Source organism: Astyanax mexicanus, chromosome 19 (genome assembly GCF_023375975.1).
Source record: "Astyanax mexicanus isolate ESR-SI-001 chromosome 19, AstMex3_surface, whole genome shotgun sequence".
Taxonomy (NCBI): Eukaryota; Metazoa; Chordata; class Actinopteri; order Characiformes; family Acestrorhamphidae; genus Astyanax; species Astyanax mexicanus.
The window spans coordinates 11256870-11277782 of record NC_064426.1 but is presented as its reverse complement, the minus strand read 5'-3'; the positions used below and the strand labels follow the sequence as shown (position 1 = coordinate 11277782).

The 20913-nt window shown below is 36.9% G+C and overlaps 1 protein-coding gene across 1 annotated transcript; it reads left to right on the top strand.

The window, feature by feature from the left end:
• The first annotated feature begins 3373 nt into the window (after positions 1-3373).
• Positions 3374-18475, top strand: LOC103030202 (centriolar coiled-coil protein of 110 kDa). Its single transcript, XM_022666210.2, has 12 exons — positions 3374-3521; positions 5021-5169; positions 6141-7254; positions 8390-8505; positions 10949-11111; positions 11272-11381; positions 11576-11692; positions 13656-13757; positions 13877-13993; positions 14602-14678; positions 15427-15492; positions 16586-18475. The coding sequence occupies exons 2-12, from the start codon at positions 5026-5028 to the stop codon at positions 16659-16661; spliced, it is 2202 nt and encodes a 733-aa protein (XP_022521931.2). The 5' UTR covers positions 3374-3521; positions 5021-5025; the 3' UTR covers positions 16662-18475.
• Positions 18476-20913: the final 2438 nt, after the last annotated feature.

Sequence of the window (20913 nt, the reverse complement as noted above, 5' to 3'; positions counted from 1 at the left end):
TGTTTGAGTGAAAGCGTGTTACTGGGAGTATTCACTCAGCACTTTTATCTCTTCAGCTTTGTTCTTCCGTGTTTTCCTTGCTGCCACCTGCATGACCAGCTGTGTGGGATTCATTTGCCTATTGTAGTTGGCAGTATTTCAGTCTGCTTATGTCTCGCCTGTGCTGGAAATGCCAGCCTACGTCAGGCCTGTATTTCCCAAAGCTGTGTGTTTCCCTGTGTGTTTACGTCAGGATAACGTCTAATACTGTTATGTGCCTGCAGGGTAGGTTCATACGTGCCATAATACTCTTATTATCTCACAGGCAAGCAATAAATGCCTACCTACATAGAAATCACTTCTATTTCTTTGGGTTGCATTTATCACTAATACAAATATACGAAGCAACACAAGCTATTTAATTTACCCATAACTGAATAAAGACACGTGACATGGTAAAACTGACAAATCAGTGAAAGTTATCCAGTTTACTTGCCAAGCAATGAGTGAAACATTGAAAGTGTGATTTATAAAATTTACCTGGTGGCTAACCCTCTGGCCTGTGGTTCTCTGTGCCTGATGTAGAACGTGCCTGAGATCATGGGTGTGATAGATTTTGCCATGTGTGTAGATATTGGCAAGCTAAACAAACATCACCACACTTGCGTAACAGTGATCAACTTAACTAGATATGACACAGGCCAACACTCAGCAAAAGGTCAGGAGCAAACAGATGAGTCAAACATGCAAACACATTCAGCTCATTCAACACAACATTCAGTTAAATATAATACGTCAAAAATGGCTCTTTGGATTTAGAGTGAAATGGGACATCACCAACATGTTTTACTTATCTAAATAAAATATATACAAATCTATCTAAGTAAATCTATGGGTTAACAAAACACCCCAATGCAAAATTGTAATGATTGTAACCCTCTATGATTTACGCATGGAAATAGTTTTAAATAATAAACAAGTCTGTTTCAAACAATTGAGATCAACTGGAAACTGTTAATTATAAAGATTATATACACACTTTCAAAATGTAAAAATTATGTTTTTTCTTCAGTTTATTTAAAAGCTTAATCCAAACGTTTTATGGCTATGGTTTAAAATGTTGGTTAAATGAGGAATTCAGATAATTAGTACATGCTGACATCTAGTGGACAGAGTAGAAAGCACAGAGCACAGGTTTTAAAAACAAAATAAATAGTAAAAGCTCGTTTTTTGCTTGTTTATGTCCTGCCTTCCTTCTTATTGAATTTACATTCTATAATACTAAGCTGCACAAACGCCCAGTTATCAGAAATAAATATTAGGTAAATATTATGTCAGGTGATGTATATACCCAGATTTACAGTAAAATACTGCTACTCAAATCATGTTGTCTTCAATAGAAACACAGTGTTAACATGTTGACATTTAATCAATGTTCATATAAAAGTCTAAATGTTTGGAGCTCTAAGATATTACCCTGATTGTTGAATTAAGTTAATTTTTTCCATCTCTACAGTGACTTGCAAAAGTATTCATACATCAGTCAGTACACTTTTAGTATCTGGATTTATGTATTTGTCCTATTTTATTCTTATTTTCCCCTTTATTTCTTTGCTTTTGTATTACATTTATCTAAAGTGATAGGCACTCCTGATCATTTTCCTTTATAAATCATTCAGATCAGCAATTAGTTAGCAATCAGTTAAACATATCATATAGTGAAAGAACAGAGTGATATTTGAGAAGTGAAATGAAGTTTACAGGATTTACCGAAATTGGGGAAAATTTATTTAAACAAAATTAGGCAGCTGTTTAAACAGAGTCAAGTGACAAAAAGGCTTCTGCATTTCTTTCCCATACAGCCTCTACTTGTGCAAAGTGTCTGAATAGTTGAAGAATGCACAGTGACTCCATCTGCAGCAGGATGATGATGGAGGTCTTTGGAGCTGGTCTGTAGGTTGACTATGACTGTTCTCACCATCCTTCTCCTCTGCTTCTCTGAGGTTTTTATTGTTCTGCCATTTTAGGTCTTAACTAGTACTGTGCCTGTGGTCTTCCATTTCCTCACTCTGTTCCTCACAGTGGAAACTGACAGCTGAAATCTCTGCTATAGCTTTTTGTATCCTTCCTCTAAACCAGGGGTGTCCAAACTACGGCCCAGGGGCCATTTGCGGCCCGTTTCCTTTTTTGGAGTGGCCCGTGAGGTATTTTAAAAATAGTCTGAAAGTTGGCCCGCTGTTAAGCAGCTTTTTATAATGTGAGATTTAAAGTTTGAATGCTAGGTGTCAGAGACGGGCCAAAATAGTCTAAAAGCGGAGAGAGTGCTCAGTTGTAGTGCAGAAAAACGTGCCAAAGAGTCTAAAAGCGGAGAGAGTGCTCAGTTGTAGCGCAGAAAAACGGGCCAAAAGCGGAGAGGGTGAATTTGTGGCGCAGAAAAACGTGCCAAAGAGTCTAAAAGCGGCGAGGGTTCGCAGTTGAAGCGCAGAAAAACAGGCCAAAGAGTCTAAAAGTTGCCGTAACTAAGGAGTTTAATATTAAGAGACATCATAAAAATGAAACATCGATTTGAAAAATCTTAGTTTACACAACTGTCAAAGATAGATAAAGATAGAGAGTAAAATGGTGTGTAAATGAAAGTAATCAGGAAAATGTATGATTTAAAGTGGTATATTTCATTATTTGTTTTATTACTGAGTCTGTGGCCCGTGACTTCAAATATATTTCTCCTTCTTTTGGACACCCCTGCTCTTTGTTTTGAGGCTCTCGTGTTGCCACTCTTCAGAAAAGATACAAAGAGGAAACAAATTGCAATTGACGCCTTAACCCTTTCTCATAATTGGATTCACCTGTGTATATGTGGGTCAGGGGTCAGGGAGCTTACCAAACTAATTTTGAGTTCCAGTAATTAGTGCTAAAGGTATTTAAATCAATAAAACGACAAGGGTGATCACGTTTATGCACCTGCCTAATTTAGTTTAAAGAATTCTTGCACACTTTCTGTAAATCCTATAAACTTAATTTACTTCTTAAATATAACTGTGTTCATCTGCTATATAATATATATTAAACTGAAATTGCTCATCCAAACAATGATTTATAAAAGAAAAGTATGAAAATGATCAGGGATGCCCAATTTTTTTATACGACTGTATTTTTTATTTTATTATTTATCTAGCTCTGTGAATACTAAGCAGTGAGTTTCAGTAAAAGAGAACAAATAACAAAGAAGACAGTCAGGAAAGAGCTGGAAGGTCTGTGGGAGCTGCTGCTGTAACCTGAGCGAAGCTCCGCGCTGAGCGCAGTGCTGTAATACCGGTTAGTGTGTAAAAGCAGCGCAGATCTTCATTACCGATAAGTGTATAAGAGCAGCGCACTAGAATTGTACCGGCATGTGAAGCCGCGTTCCTGCAGGAGAAGCCAGGCTGTGTGCAGCTGCGCAGACAGACGGACAGTGGAGGAATCACTGCAGCTGTAGATGTGAATTCTGCTCTGACAGAGCTCGGTCTCTAGTGTGTGTGAGCGGAGCTTCAGACAGACAAAAGGTGGGTCTTCTTTATGGAGGTCTCGTGGACAGACAGGTCGCGTGTCTCTGACGGACAGAACGGACAATAGGTAGGAGAATCGGGCCGAGATGCTGCTGCGTTCATCGGCAGCTGCTCCGCACCGTCAGCTGGATGAATCGGTTAATGCAGCCAAACGAGCCAATTACAGATCTGTGACTGCAGGATCACTGCACTGGTTTGGGGTTAAGCAGCACAAATGATAGATAATGTTTATATCTGACATTTATTTCAGCAGGGGTCTGAGTGACAGCAAAACAGCTAAGATCCTTCTAATGAGCCATTACCCCATATAGAAGAACGGATTATTAGCCGTGTAATAATGTCGCTATATGTAAATGTGCATTTCACCGTAAGAGATGCGCTGATTAGAAAACAACAGTGCTAAACAGCTCAGTGCTGAACAGCATCACACCATCTTCTTTATTTGGCCCATGTGCGTTTCAAAATTGACTAAATTAGCTGTGTATATATATATATATATATATATATATATATATATATATATATATATATATATATATATATATATATATATATATATATATGTCTTTGCACATCTGTGTCAGCAGCTGTTGCAATGTAAAGTAGCTGAATGCATGGTTGGATTTGGTCATATGGTGATTTATACGAGAATTTGTGTCTCTTGCTTCCCCTGAATGGCATGCTTTACACATGCATATCCGGAAAACCTTATATATACAAAACCATCCCTAAAAGCAGGAATTGACTTGGCCATAAGGAGTTCCCAGTGGTCTGCTCTGCTCTGTAGGCCAAGGAATCAACTAAAATAGAATCCGATTCAAGTATTCTAACACTGAATTGAACATTAGTCTACATAACCCAGGTACATGGCCATTAGCCAGTCACGGACATGCCGCATCTCCCAACATAAACATAATCTACAACCAGCTTGAATTTGTTACACATTTGTTAAATAGTGAGCGTAAAATGGAGCAACCTTCTAAAACGAAGGTCTTGAAAGACTTACAATAAAATCAGAAAATATTAAAACATGACAGAAATATTACAACATGGATACAGTATATACAATATATACCATAATATTGCATAAGTATGTCAGAGGACCCTTTTACATAGTGTTGTTAGCAGTATCCAGAGTACAGAGCAGAGTCTGGAATAGCATCAACTGAGATGCTACTCTATTTATTAAATCTAAGTTGTGTATTAAAATAATTTTAAAGCTGCAAGTTCAAGTTAAAAATGGTACCTACTGTTGCTTTAATATAATATATATATAAAGGCTCAGTGAGTCCACAGACTTCTTTATTTTATTCTTGCTTACAAAAAATTGCAATTGGATAGGTGAGATCCATATGTTAGATTTACAACCCCAATTCCAAAAAGTTGTGTACTACAAAATATAAGCTCAGCTAATCAAACAAGGTGCTATAAAGTTCTGATGTTAATGCTTGTACATTTTGTCAGTTTGTAACATCTGCATTGATTTCCCCTCACAGGAAACATGGAGAGCTATGAACAGTTTTATTTGCACACTCTGACTAAACTTCAGTCTAAAAGAAGATACGACAAGACCTGTCTCACATCTGGCGAGTGCATAGACACGTCTTTTATCAGCTTCCAAGGAACAAAAGTTCTGTCACCAGTGGTGAGTACAATACTTACAAAAAATACATAAAAATGTGTGTTGATTCAATTTTTTTATGATTTATATTGATCAACATTTACATAATGTATTAATTAAATGTATGTCTGCGGGCCTTTTAAACATGCTTTAGTGAATTTCTATATCTTAACATAACCCACTGAGGGACTAATAAGTGATTATCTTATCTTATGTTGATGAAACTGAGTTGGGTGATTAAGGCTAGAGTTATACTTGCTATTGTCCTTATGTTCACATAGACAACCAGCTGCATTCAGAATGTAATGGTTTACATATTACTTATATTTCTAAAGACTCTGTTGTGACTTTCTGACACATTGATGCTGCTAAATGCCTGCACTGCTCCTAGTGTTTGTGTGCACACTATAACCTCATGTAAACTTCCTGCTAATTTCTGAAGTCACACACAATCAGTGCACCAAACGGTCATAGAATACACACAACCAACATTCCAGTTAAGAGCAAGTATATCTAACTTTATGGTAGAATATCTAACCCCCTCATTCATACCTGACATTCACATGCATACTGGGTGATTCGATCATGGGTAGCTAGAACAAAGTACAGCTACAATCTTAGGAAGCATCGTAATTGAATCACTAAAACCTCATTAGACAGGCATCAGAGACTCATAATGCCACATTGCCACAATGCAACTAGAGAGGTTTGTAAATACGGAGAATAATGGAAAATGTACCATTAGCAAAGACAGATTCTACTAAAAAAGAAAATATGTTTAGTGTAGAATTCACCCTCCACTGAATTTTAGCCATGATGCTTCGCGGACACACAGTAACATGCTGTATACAGGTAATAGAGTATGAATAAGTTCATTATACAGTAGCAATGCTGTGAAAACTGCAGACATGTACAGGAATACCGGGCGGGGGGAACTTTGGTGTCTGTAAAAAGTGCACTGGATTTAAATGTATCTCTTTTTTGTGTTTGTCTAGCTAAATGAAAAGCAGCGTAAAGAGATGGCTCACTACAGACAGATAGCTACAAAGCTGAAGGCTGATAAGCAGACTCAGTGTCAGAAAAACCTCTTAAATGAAGTTCAGAAGATTATGGACAACAGAGTAAATGCCTTTATTTTGCCTGACTCTTCAAAGCTATCAAACAACAACAACAGAGAAATATTGACCAGTATCGACCAAGCATTGAACAATAAACATGAAGTGGAAATGGAGAGGGGCGATGAGAGTGCGAATGAAGGAATGAGTCTGCAGAGCCTTCTGCGGAAGTCACGGGAATACATTGAGAAAGAACAAAGTTGGCGAGGGTCAAAAGATAGCAGCAGGTCACCCACATCTGTGCCTGCGGAGAGTCCACTGGACAAAGATATTGAGAACCGTAGACCTGCAAGTGAGGCTGACAGCAATTTATCCAGCTACATCCAGTACCACAGTCCCCTCAGTCCAAGTCAACCCAAGACTCCAACTTTACCAAAGCCCAAACCAACAATTGATGCCATGCTTGGCCTTGAGTCTTTACCTGGGTGCCCTCCACAGAGTCTGCTGAACACTGAAGCTAGTCTAAGCTCTAGGCCTCACCGTGGCCGCCCTCGCCCTGTGTCTGCCTGCAACTTTCTTTTCTCATACTCTGGCAGTCCCAGAGAACCAGGAATCACAGCTAAGGGGAGGTCTCCAGAGGGCACACTTCCATGTGGCCTTGAGAGAAGACTGCTGGAGGTGGAAGGAATAAGTGGAAGCAGACGAGCCAGTCATTCTGGCTCCAGCCCGGTGAATGAGAGAGGTGGTGTAACAAATACAATAGATACAGGACATGACCTCATAGAGACTGGTTTCCGGAGGCGGTGTCACACCATGGATAGTAATATGGGTCCTCCTTATCAGAGCCCACCTATAGACAGAAGCCAAGAGAGAATTCCTCGCTTTATGGCAGGTGTTCCACAGAGGACACCCCCTCGCCGATCGCCTCCTTCACAACTCAGTGCCACGTTCACACTGACTAGCCCCTCTAGCCCCACATCATCAACGCTGAGGTCCAGCCTGAACCCAGACTTCCCAATCATCCCTCATCCAGCACTGGATGAGAAAAGGACAGGTAAGCTGTGGAGAGATGCCAAATTCACAATAAGTATCCAGACACCTATTATCATTAGTGAATTCTTGAATATGCACTCATTGCTGACATTGGCATTCAGCTGTGCATATCTGCCAATAGAAAGTAATAACCCCAAATGGGAAGAGCTGGAGCTGCTGCAGGACCAGGGTTAACAAGCCTGATGTCAAGTGTCAGCTAGAGGGGGTTTAAACCACCAGGAGAGCTTTTATCAGATATTATTGAGCAGTGGGTGGCTTTTAGCTTTAATTATTGCACATGAAAGGGCTCATTTACTGATTTATATGTAAATAAACTTTGTTTTGATTTTAACTGGATTTTGAGTATTAGACCAGTAGTAATTCTTACTATGTTAATATGTATTAACATAATGAAGGTCTATATCTTCAAGTTACGCATACACTGAAATGCTCTTTCTACAGTGTTCGTTCATACAGATTTCCCATAAGGCTCCTGACACCATATATTTGAATATTGGTGTGGCCTCTCTCTTACTTAAATATTTGTGTTGTTTGTTGTCCAAAGCTACCTCATCCTAGACATGCATTAGTGTAATATATGTGTTAAATGCCAGGCTTCAGTGTTGTAGGCTGTAAGATCAAGTTACCTTTATTCTGTGTTCCTAGTGCTCACATTATTTTGGCTTGAAGCTACAATATTATTCTGTCAGTATTGGCTGTTCTTTAAAAATATGCTAAATATGTTGAGTAACTAGTATATATATTTTTTAAATAAACTAAATTCCTTAATCATACAATAGTTGAAAAACTATTGTTAACTTAAGTTATCATCTAGTTTTGACTCTGTTAAGTTGAATGAATTCTGTATATATATACAATTTAACTGAGTCAAAGCAAAATGATGAGTTAAGTAAAGCCAATAAATGTTTTTTTTTCAATATGGGTATGAATGATTTGGCCGGTTTGAACGGTTGTTTTTTGTTTTATTTGCCATTTTCTGCCAAATAATTTCAAATAATTTCCAACTATTTCCCTACTTGAAGTATTTATCTCTAGCACACCAGATCAAGGTGATGAAAAGCTAGTGGTTCAGTTTATGTGTGTATGTGTAATATGTTAATGTTGTGTAATGTGAAGTGTGTTGCACGATTTTTTAGATGAGTTGCAGTGGCGAGTGCAGGTGCTGGGAGATATGCAGAGATGTTTGAAAGAAGAGCAGCAAGCTTTTCATCTCATGGCTGAACAGGGGAGAGAGAAACTGATCATTCAACAGGTCAGAGTTTAGAACTACATACAGTGCTGACCAGAAGTATTGTCACGCCTGCAATTCTGTCATATAATACTCAATTTCTTCCAGAAAAGGATTACAATCACAAATGCTTTGGTATTAATATCTTTTTTTTCCTTGCAATGGAAAAACACAAAAGAGAATGAAAAAAAGTAAATTATCATTTTACACAAAACTCCAAAAATGGGCCGGACAAAAATATTGGCACCCTCAACCTAATATTTGGTAGCACCACCTTTTAAAATAACTGCCAACTGCGTGTTGGGCTTGTTACTTTGAAAAAGTAATTAGTTATAGTTACTCGTTACTTCTCCAAAAAAGTAACTGAGTTACTAACGGAGTTACTTCACTATAAAAGTAATTAGTTACCAGTAAAAGTAACTATCGCGTTACTTTTGTTATTCGCCCTTAAAAAAAAGGAAATCAATTATGTATTTACTATTATTATTAGAAAAATAACAAACGAAAATATACCCAAAATGTTGACAAAAATATAATCTAACGAATTTCAAAAAAAAAAAAAAAAATCTCCACACAACCAAAGAAAATTACTAAAACTTGTAATACTGAAAAAAACTGAAAAACGCGTCTGGGGATGAAATTAAACAAACCAAGCCGACTCAAATGAAAAATGTATATATAAACAAAACAAAATAATGGACAAAAACAACAATCTAATGACTGTTAAACAGCTTCACCAAAAGAGAATAGAGCTTAGATCGGGCCCAAAAAATCCGACCCGACCCAGCCCGAGCCCGTGCACGTTCTGCCCAAGCCCGAACCATGAACTGTCATTATGAGCCCGACCCGATCCGCCCCATAAACTGGCTGTTTTCGGGCTAATTGAATGAGCGAAATATTATAAGAATTATGTTAAATAACACTGTAACATAGAAGCATAGAACTATTATTTAATTTAAATGATTTTTAAGAACAGCTACACACAATGCTGCAAGTCAAACGCGGAGGCGTTCACGTGCGCCCAGAGCTACGTGATTACATTTTTCATTTTTATTATAGTTTAATTTTATTTTGTTTTTAGTTTTTCTGTTCAGTAAGTTTTAATTTGTTTTTAGGGTGGGCTTGCTAGTTTTTATTAGTTTTCACACATCTCATCAGAGGGATCAATCAGAGAGAGAGAGAGAGAGAGATTTGCGTGTTCTGGTGTATGAGCTACTCACAGGTAAAGGTTCTCACATACTGTATCTCCTGTTTCTATTTTATCTCCTCAGGCTCATATTCTAATCCCATACATAATTCTGAAGTTTCTCAGTGTTTTCTGTCGTATTTTGCGGCGAGCGCTTTACACAAGAACTAACGACACGGACCACGAGGTGACGCGCTGCTGCTGCTGTGCCGTATCCGACTCCCTGCTGAATCCGACTCCGCTTTGCAAACAGCCCCCCGCTGTACAACAGAGCTTATAAATAAATTAAACACGAAAATGAGGTTATTCTATCAGTCATTTCAGTTTGTTTTAGTTAGTTTTATAAACACAAAATACAGTTTGAGATAGTTCTGTTTTTTCCTTTTAATTACCATTAGATTCAGTTAACACAAATGTTTTTTCACTTTCAGTGAACAATAATAATTGGTTACTTAGCAACATTGTGATTATCACACCAGAGCTTTATATAAAATAAAAATAGGAGCCCGATTTCGGGTCGGTTCTCGGGTCAGGTCGCGTTCGGGCAGAGAATCTGAGCTCTAAAAGAGAAAGCAGGAGCACCACAAAAACCGGAGCAGCTAAAAAGAGCTTAATGTCCTTAAATCAGAACTTGGCCTGTCCACGGCAATCACTGAATTGATTAGAGCACGCAAATCGTCACAATTGTGCCTCACTTCACCACGCCAAACCACGTAAACCTACAGGCACAGCAGCCAGAAGCTCAAGTTCACCGGACAGAGGAGGGGTTAACCAGGGCAAAGCGAAGTTTAAAAAAAAAAAAGTTCATTGAGCTGCTAAAGTAACGTGCAGTAACGGGGTGTCAGAAATGGTAACGGCGTTATAGTTACAGTCAGAGTAATTAGTTAGATTACTCGTTACTGAAAAAAAGTAATTTTAACGCTGTTACTACCATCACTGTTTCTTACATTGCTCTGCTGGAATTTTAGACCATTCTTCTTTGGCAAACTCCTCCAGGTCCCTGAGACTTGAAGGGTGCCTTCCCCAAACTGCCATTTTGAGATCTCTACACAGGTGTTCTATGGGATTCAGGTCTGGACTCATTGCTGGTCTCCAGTGCTTTCTCTCAAACCATTTTCTAGTGCTTTTTGAAGTGTGTTTTGGGTCACTGTCCTGCTGGAAGACCCATGACCTCTGAGGGAGACCCAGCTTTTTCACATTGGGCCCTACATTAGTATTGCTTAACTCAAATGAGCTAATAAATTAATAAATATGTCACATGTATATCTGTGTTTTCTGCAGGAGCCGGAGGATAAAGAGAAATGGCTGAGGGATCTGGGTGGTATGTGTGCTGTTGTGGGGGAGTTGGGTGGTGATTGGAAGGCAGGCAGTGAGTGTTACCCCCCACTTACCACCTCATGCCCCATGAGCCCAGCTGAGATCCTTCCTGGATCACCCAGCATAGGTATATCCAACAAAATAATTATAAGTTTTTTAATTTTTAAATTAGCTGTTGTTAAAATATTACAATTTGCAAATCAGAGATATACAAACTTACAAAATGATATTTTACAGTAGCAGTAAAAATAGAAATGAGCTGGCTTTTTATTTATGTTGTTCTACAGGTTTCCACTCTCCTGTCTCTTCAGGTGCCGTAACTCCTTCTATGCCTCCCCCAGTTTATTTATGGGGGCCCAACAGGGGTGTGAACAAATCTCGGAACAGACTGAGTTTAGTAAGTGAAAAATAAAACTTTTTTTACATCATGTATAAGATTGTTTTAAATCATGTTTATGTATTTATAATGCATGTCTAGTTTACCAAATTAGAGAAAGGAAAATGTACCAAATTGGTAGTGTCTTATTCCACTGATATTAACTTCATTATATGTGTGATATATGGTCACTGTGTTATTATCTGTTTTTAAAGGTTTTAACCCCACAGCTACAGAAGGCAATGTGTCGACTCACTGCTATAGTGCAAGGGTTTCTCACGCGTCAACTCCTGAAGACAGAAAAAGTCAAAAACCTGCGTCAGACAGTAAAGGTGACTTTACAATATTTATATTTCAGGGTAAAATGCTTACCTTCTGAACATATTACTGTATAGCTGCCCACATAAACATGCATAGCTACACCGACATTTACATTTTGTTTTAATGGAGAAAAAAAGCAAAAATGAATGAAATCCTGTGAAAAACATGTTCGGTATTTGGCAATATTATTTTTTTTCTCTTTAGTGCATCCCAAGTTTATCTAAAACAATTAATAGTTATCGAGGACACCATTAATTAGTATTTAGTTTTTTTATTTAACATAAATGTGATATTTGTAGTGTGAAAATTGACAAGAATGCAAGGTAAGAAACTTAATTAAAATGTTAGAAAGGTAAAGTGCTTTAAGATTTATACAACACAAGTTTTTAAATTGACAAAATAAATAATGAAACAGATAAAATGTATTTAAAAACTCTCATTTATTTGGAAAAAAAGCTTACAAAGCTTTACACTTTAAAAAATGTGTACAAAGTACATATCAGAGGTGAGGTCTTTTTTTCACTGTATGTTTGCAGTTGATCTGAATACAGACTAAAATACACCAACCAAATACAGACAAAAAATGAAATGACCAGGAATGTATTTATTTATACACATTTATTATGTTATGATTATTTACTGCTATAAATAATTTACTTTTAACATCTTGATTAAAGGATCAACTCTGTCTGAGATGCAGTATGGATATACACACCACACCGCTTTAACTTAGCTAAATTACATGACAGTGCATTGTGTGTTCTGGCAACTGCCAAAATGGAAGTGTCTCTGAATGGAAATGATGGTAGATCTGCTTCTCTCACAAAACTGAACATCACGTGTGATTTATGTGACAACTGGTCTACATTCCTTCCAACTCAGGAGCGTAAAGACAGGCTACTAGATGCATCATCCACACTTTCAAAACAATCTAGTTACACTAAATTGGACCAGCACTGTGCATCTGGCCAGTTTTAACAGTTATGTAGTGAGTTGTGACAAACATGAGTGCTTTCAGTGGAATGAAAGCAAGTTCAACTGCTGATTCTGATTGGAAAGGGGATTGATTAGATTTATATTACCTAGCAAACAAACACCATTATAAAATCAACCATTATAAAAACAAACAGGAATATATTCATGTCCAAACACTGGCCAAAAAAATATTTAAAGGCTAATGGGTTGAAAACCGGTAAACATTATTATTAGTAGTCAGGTGACTGGGAACACAGTGTGGAACATATGATAGCAGTAGTGTTTCTGAGGATTTAGGGGGCAAATTATTCTAATTAATGTCATCAGTAAACTGGCATCATGAACATCCCTTAGATATCTAATACATTTACTCTTCAATCAAAGTGCTCTGATAGGTTGGTTGGAGAGCAAAATAAAACAAACAAGTGAATGTTAAGCAATTTATTTACATTAACCTGCATTAAAAGTACTCTTCCACTTACTCTGTGTAATTATACAATCTCACTAGAAAGGCCTCTACATCACCAAATCCCCAAAGACAAAGACAAACATTAAATGCTTGATTATGATGTGGGCCTGTCACTAAACTATGTGCAATAAACAATAGTATTGTAATTTTAATGCTAGTCATTTTAAAATAACATAATTCCTTGAGAATGCAACAATTTATTTTTTGTTTGTTGAGCAAATTCTGACATAGAAATTTGAATATAAATATTGAAAAAGATCCTAAATAATCAAAAACTAAATCAAGTTTAAAATGCTGTTTTTAATACTAGCCCATGCATGTTAATGACTTCATGTTTATCATTTTTTTTTTTTGTAGCATGATAAGTTGATATTGTAATTATCATGACTTTTTATCTTGTGTATATAGACAGCTTGACCGTACAGAAAGGATAGGATAGGATCATTTTTTAAAATTTTTAGTAAAGTTACTTTTTTTAGTTTATCTGTGTTTGTGTTTGTGTGTGTGTGTGTGTGTGTTCTACCTTTTAGGACACACAAGATTTTATCTCTTCCTTTCATAAAGAAGAACCACAGAAGAAAGGCTCTCTCACAGAGCAGGATCTGTCACTGCAGGAACGAGTCAGGGCTCAGGTAAGCAGCAAAATGAAAAGATTAGAGTTGAAGTACATTAGAAGCAGCTTAGCAGATACACTTTAATGGCTGGTGTTCATTGTTCCTCCTGACTGTGTGTTCTGGATGTGTCTCTGCAGCTGCGGGCAGCACTGTTCGACATTCATGATATATTTTTTGAAATGTCTCTGGATGAGCGTCTGGCTCTGCTGCAGCAGGAACGAGAGCTTCGCACAGAGAGGAAACTCCGAGAGATGGTTACTGTGCCTTTTCTGATTACAATTATGAAATGTGTCATCATATAAGATTCAATAAATTAAAAAAATCAAGTCAGTTATTCATACTCAAGTCATATTATGACCACCTTATCAGCTCCACTGGGCATATAGGAGTACTAGGTACTTACAGATTGTAGCCTGTTTTTCTGGGTACTTTATTAGTATCTCATTTCACCCTGTCCTTCAACTGTCAGGACCCCAAAGGTCCACCACAAAGTAGGTATTATTTGGGTGGTGGGTCATTTTCAGCACTGCAGTCACTGTTTTGGCATGGTGGTGGTGTGTCAGTGTGTGTTGTGCTGGGTAGGAGTGGATCAGATTATTTAAACACCATATATTAATGTTATCAAATGTTATTCAGTAGCATATTCAACAATACAATATATGCTTGCCTGATCATGTTGTTTTCTCATTTGAGATATTTACTAAACCTGTAACAGATAACTATGGGTTGTTTTTAATTGGTTTTAATTGATATATCTGTAACAACAAAAGCTCTATTACAGAAACTGCCTATTTACATTTGCAAAATAATAAATCTAGGCTTTAGCATTATCATCCAACTCAACAAGTCTCTTCATCAACAGGAAAAAGCCAAAAGTCCCAAAGAGAAGATTAATTTGTCTGCTGCCACCCAGAAAGTTCTAGACCGTAAGAAGCAGAGGTGAGGAGACAAATTACGCTTCTTTATCTCATTTTTTTTTCAGTTGTACAGCAGTTGTTTTTCAGAGTCAAGGCTAGAGCTGAGGTTAAGTCATGCTGGCATCATCTGCAGTGGACAATCAGATGCTGTGTAGATGAGCTGAGGATCCTCACATCATAAATTACCCAACATTGATTGACATTGGTAAACAGATTCAATGGGATCTTGAATCAGCTTGTAATAATTGAGTTTAATCTCTTACCATTGGCAAATGAATAGCGATTGGTCCATGCAAGCTTAAAAAGTTACACACTAAAATAGAAACAGCACTGATATTGAATTTAACAATTTTTCTTACACTGCTGTTTCCAAACATTCCATTTAACTGAGAGTGATTTTAAACTTGCCCTGTTTGGTCCGGACCAAAATAGCAGGTATGAAAATGCCATAAAGTAACTGCAGTTTAAAAGCACTTATTAATTAAATGCACAAAAAAATTAAAGACTGATAATTTGCATAATATTTGAGCTTATGCAAATTATTTTAATCATCATAAATGATCTGATCGGCACATATTTAAGATTTTAATAATATCAGCTATTAACATAAGGATAATATATTGACATCATTCATATTTTAAGGTGGCCTATTTTACTGCTGTGCTGTATTATTCTTATGTTAAATTCCCATGTAAATTTCGGAATCGCTGGGTTTTCTCTTGTGAAATCTAAACTTCCCTTCCTTTTATCCCTTTTTCTCCTCTCTTCAGAGTGGGCGAGTCTCCAAGTCAGACCAGAAGGATACAGCAGAAGCCCAAAAGCCCCCTGACAAACAGGTGAGAGCTGGACAGACACAAGGGCCTATAGTACAATAATGAAAATGTAATTACCTTACACCGAATGCAACATGTTCAAAAAATCCAAAAAGCTTTGTTTTTACACCAGAGCAACCAGCAGCACTCAAAGAAATCCAGCACTGCTTATTTTACCACAGCGTACTACACATCATCAGTGCTGAATTAAACCAGAAACCAGAGAAAACTGAGCCCAAAAGCAACAGTATATAAAATGAGGCTTTAATTTACACATACAAAAGAAGTAAATGCTGTTGCTCAAAACTAGTAAGAGGGAGTAAAGGTAGTTACAAATGGGGCATATTGGTGTGTAGTGTATCATAAATCATTATAAGTATAAATGTGCAATACTGTGCAAACTTTTAAGAATTTAAGCAAATTATTTAAAACCATTTGTCTCTAACATTTGCCTGTAAAAACTCTTGTGAAAATGTGTGAGCTAAATTAAAGAACACAGCTTGGTTGCAGATTTCTTCTGGATTCCCATGTCTAGCATGTGGATTTGTTCATTAAGCACTGATTTATCAAAGCAGCTGTTGATAAAATGATAACTATTAAATAATTCTATACTCCCAATCGGAATGCTTTAGAAATATTTTGATAAACACACTGATGTAAACACCTACTTTATAGAATTATGTTTGTATTTAATATAATATTAGGATTTTACGTCAAACTTTTCACACTAAACTAATAGTAAAAAAAACAGAATTAATGCAATAGTAGTCATTCTAGCTCTATCTTTTTCCTAGTACTAAAACCTTTACACAGTATTGCATTTGTATACATATATGATTTACCTCTGCTGAAAGGTGCTGGAAAGCTTTAAAATGAACGATGCAAGCTTGAATTTTCATGGAACAGGCCTTTATTTACATAATAGCAAAGAAATGTGCTTATGTTTATTTTATTAACCACATCACCAACATTACCACATTAGTAGCTTGGTTTTGCTTCCTAAAGTGGATGTCATCATACCTTACACATTACTCTTCTCTCCAACTGCATAAGCATTGTCCCAAACATTTCCTGTATTTTTAAGCTTTTTAAAAATATTTCTCTGTTATTTTTAAAGGAGTTCACAGAGGAAGACTCCGGAGGACAGGGTGAAACGCTCAGACTGCCTGAAGAAACAGCATTCTCTCGGTTAAAGGCTTAAGTCTGTAGTGCTCTACACAACTTTAAATTCGTAGCAGATTATAAACAGACCCATTCTCACTGAGTTTTATGACAAATAAAAAAGGCTCATTGCACTCTTAAAGCAAGTCCTATTTTAGCGACGTATAGGTGAGCCTTTAACTGTGCAGCATGGTTCAGCGTGTCAGCGTGTATTTGTTATCGTAACAATGGGAACAGTATGGCTGGAAAAGTGCAAAAGGCAAACACTGATGCTCTTAATTAATCATGATTTGTTTTGGGCGTAACGTGCAATAAACCCATCAGTGTGTCTCTGGCAAATTGCTATTTAAACAGTGTGGCTACCTGAACCTGTCCAACATTTCTCATCAGAGAAAACTGAGAAACTGAACCAATCATGCCCCATACAAGCACCCCTTTTACATTGGACAGCTCGCTGCTGCCATTATTTTTTTATTTAAATTTTTAATTCATTTATTTTTTTTATTGTATTTCAAAATTTTCCCATTTTCTCCACAATTTACACGGCCAATTACCCAACCCACTCCCTAGGACTTCCCCTATCACTAGTAATGCCCCACAACACCAAGACTAACACATGCTTCCTCCGATACCGATTTCAAACTGCTGCTGATGCAGAATTGCCGAGTAGCATAACAGCGTGCTCGGAGGAAAGCGCAGCGACTCAGTTCTGATACATCAGCTCACAGATGCCCTGTGCTGCAGACATCACCCTTTAGTGATATGAGGAGAGAGCGCCATCTACCCACCCGGAAAGAGCAGGGCCAATTGTGCTCCCTCTGAGTGCCGGCTGCTTGATGGCAAATCTGCATGAGCTAGGGTTCGAACCTGCGACTCCTGCTCATAGTGGCGGCGCTTCAGACCACTGGACCACTCGACGCCTCTCTGCCGCTGTTATTTGCACCACCACTTGTGTTGACCGAATACAAACAGGAAAGGAGAAACATTTTGTTCAACCTTAAATGGTTCTGTGGTATTAGACATGTACTAGTGCCCTGAACATGGCTAATGCATCTTTTTTGGCTATTGGCAGGACCAGGTCAGATGTAGTTGCTGACCAATGGGTAATAAAAATTAAACATGTTCTACATGCTCTGACTGGTCAGAACTGAATCTGCCCCATTCACACACAACCTGATTCTCTCTAGAACTGTTGACTATTTACCAAAAATCTGCAGACTGGAGCCCCCTAGCACAGCAAAAAATTACATTGTGTAAACCTGGATTTACTGATGTGGATTGGTAGTGCTGCAGCTTGTAGTCCTACTACTACACAACTCTCAGTATTCTTTTCAAGATGTCCTTTTATAAACAAATTGTGCTGCTGTAAGAAATTCTTTAGTATGGCTCCAAACATGACTGGTTTATCCCACTCTGGTGAAGTTAATCTGTATTGTAATAATTGGTCCAAACCTGGATATTTTTCCCAAAATGGACAAAATGATTTAGCATACAGGAAGTGCTGCAGCAGCTCACACTGTGAGAGCAGAACATTTAATCAACTTAAAGAGATTTTGATGCTGAGCAATCAATAACCAACATAGACAAAGGGAAGTGGACTAGCCATGAATTAAACAGAATTCAATTATTATTGAGCCGTCACAGTTAGAACTGGAGTGGTAATTTTATACTGACTGCACCGACACTGGTCATACACAATTGATATCACAAGTGATACTTAAATACTTTTTTGAAGTCCTAATGTTTCTTATTTTAACTTGTATATGTATATTTGCAGTATAACTAAAACAAACAAAAACATGCTGTTTAACATTGCATGAATTTGCTGTATGTGTGCTTTATATAGGTACTTATAATATTATTATAAGTACCTATATAAAGCACTAATAATTAATAAGCACTAAGCATTAATAATAATATATAATATTATTATTAAATTAAACAAACTTTTAACCCAAATGTATGTCGAACAGTATATTGGATTTTTATTTGTTTGAAGGAGTGAAATTGATTGTTTGCCTTTACAACGTTTATTTTTCTGCATAAATTTGTCCTAAAACTTCATCAGTCCTAAGGAGAAAAAAAAATAAAAAGACATAAGTTTACTATTGCCCATTTATTTATTGAAAAAATAAAATGTTAAAAACTTTTTTGGACTAAATTCAAGTCATTGTGTATTTTGTGTAGCATTATTACATAATAGCAAATATCGATTTCAGCCCAAATTGCAGATCACTGAGGCTGTAGCAGTGAGTGTGTCAGTTCAATCATTTTGTGGGGGTGGATCAAAGGCAGTTGCTGTCGGCAAAAGCAAGAGGTGATTTTCCTTTTTACATCACATCATTAGTGGGCATGTCTATAATGTTGAATGAATGACTTCATTGAGAGGTTACTCACCAGCTGATTTCTGAGAAAATGCCACAACAGAGAATGTCAGCAACTCCACCAGCTTCAGATTCTGCATAGTCATCTTTCAAAGCACAGGGTGAGCACAGAACAGAACTATAGAATACATATATGTTGCAACAACCAGGGCTGTTTCATGCCATTAAGGTGCCCCAAGCAGATGGATATTTTGCTGGTTGCAGGAATCAAAACCTGCCTGGCTAATGTTAGCAACTAGTGTGAGGAGCTTACTATACTATACTATACTATCCTTGGACACAGAATTTAAAGGGGGGCATATACCGCCTGTCATTGCATTCAATTCATAACCAGTCATTTTCTGGGGGTCTCAGGGAATTGATTGGTTTGCTTGAATTGTTGCAACAACTATAGTGTAATTACACCAAATACACTTAAAATCAAAAGAATTGTTGCACCCAAAAGCAAATGTCCGTGTTGGTGGAGGCAACTAAAAGGCACTGTGTGGTCAGTGCCAAGATGAAGAGTTTGTTGTCACACATTCAGGCCTGGTTTCATGGTATGAGGCGTGCCATTTTGTATGGTCAAGTCAACTTCGGTCTTCATTACAGGCACTTTGACAGTTCAACAATACAGTGGCTCTATCTTTTCTAAACACACACTCTAATCCACTACTACAACAGGACAATGCTCATCATCATACTACTGCTTTCTTGAGAGCTTGTCTTGTAGAAACAGATGCTATGCTATTTCTTGCCACATTATCAGACCTATTGGGATACTTCTGGAGAGGGAAATCACTTCCCAACCAAACCTTCTATCTAAAGCTAAACCAAATGTGAAACTATCCTTCAAAACAACCCTAACAGTAATTAATGTTACTTTCTGTATTTGGTTCATATTCATGAAGACAAGTGAAATGTGCAGCATTACCACTGCCTAAACATTATATCAACAGTGGTCCTACAGTGGGTTTCAATCAGCAGGGCTCAAGAACAGTTACAGTATATAGTGTTTAAATGCATCCCTAACAAGCAGAACTGTATGGTATGTGTAAACTGATGAAGAGGGAACCATATACATATGCAGTTAAATGGAAAGTGTTAAATTTACTCTTAAAAAGTTTAATTTAACACTGTCCCAGATAACAGATGGTACCTCTCGCTACAGTGTAAAAAAATCTACAAGTGTAAATTTTTTGGAGGTCACTAAACAATGAATAATATTTTAACTTTTTCTTAACAGTAAAAAAAAAAGTTTATGTAGTTTTACCATTTTTTCTAAAAACAGACTGCAAAGTTAAAAATTTGCTTCACAAATTATTATTATGTGACTTTAAAACAATTTTTAAATTAAATTGATAAAATATTAGCTAAACTGTGCACTTTCTACAGAAATTATTCAACTTTTACCTCATTTCTTTTAAAGTCATGACCTTTAAAGTCATTTCTGTCCAGATTGTCACAGAGTTTTCCAATTTACATTAAAATGGACTAAATTTCAGCAGCATTATTTCTTACTACCTTGCTGAGTTTAATATTATGGGGTCTTTACAAAGTTTTACATCTTTTAGGATTTTTTTTAAACCATTTAGTCACACTTAAGCAATATTTAACCTTGTTTTATATGTTTTTAATTTTGCTCGTTACAAATAAACAAAAGCCTGTGAATAGTTATATGGCATATCAGATATACAGTATGTACTTTTCCCACTGCAGCACAAGCAACATAGGACATTTTGGTTTGTAAAACTGACCTCCTGAGAAATTGAGAACTCACTGCACTAAACGAACAAAAGCCAACAAAGATATCATGAGTTTTATTGTTTTTATTATAAAAAAATAAAATAAAAAAATGATACATTAGCAGCAATTTTCCTAACTGACAAATGATGAACAGTACTTAATTGATGATATTAAG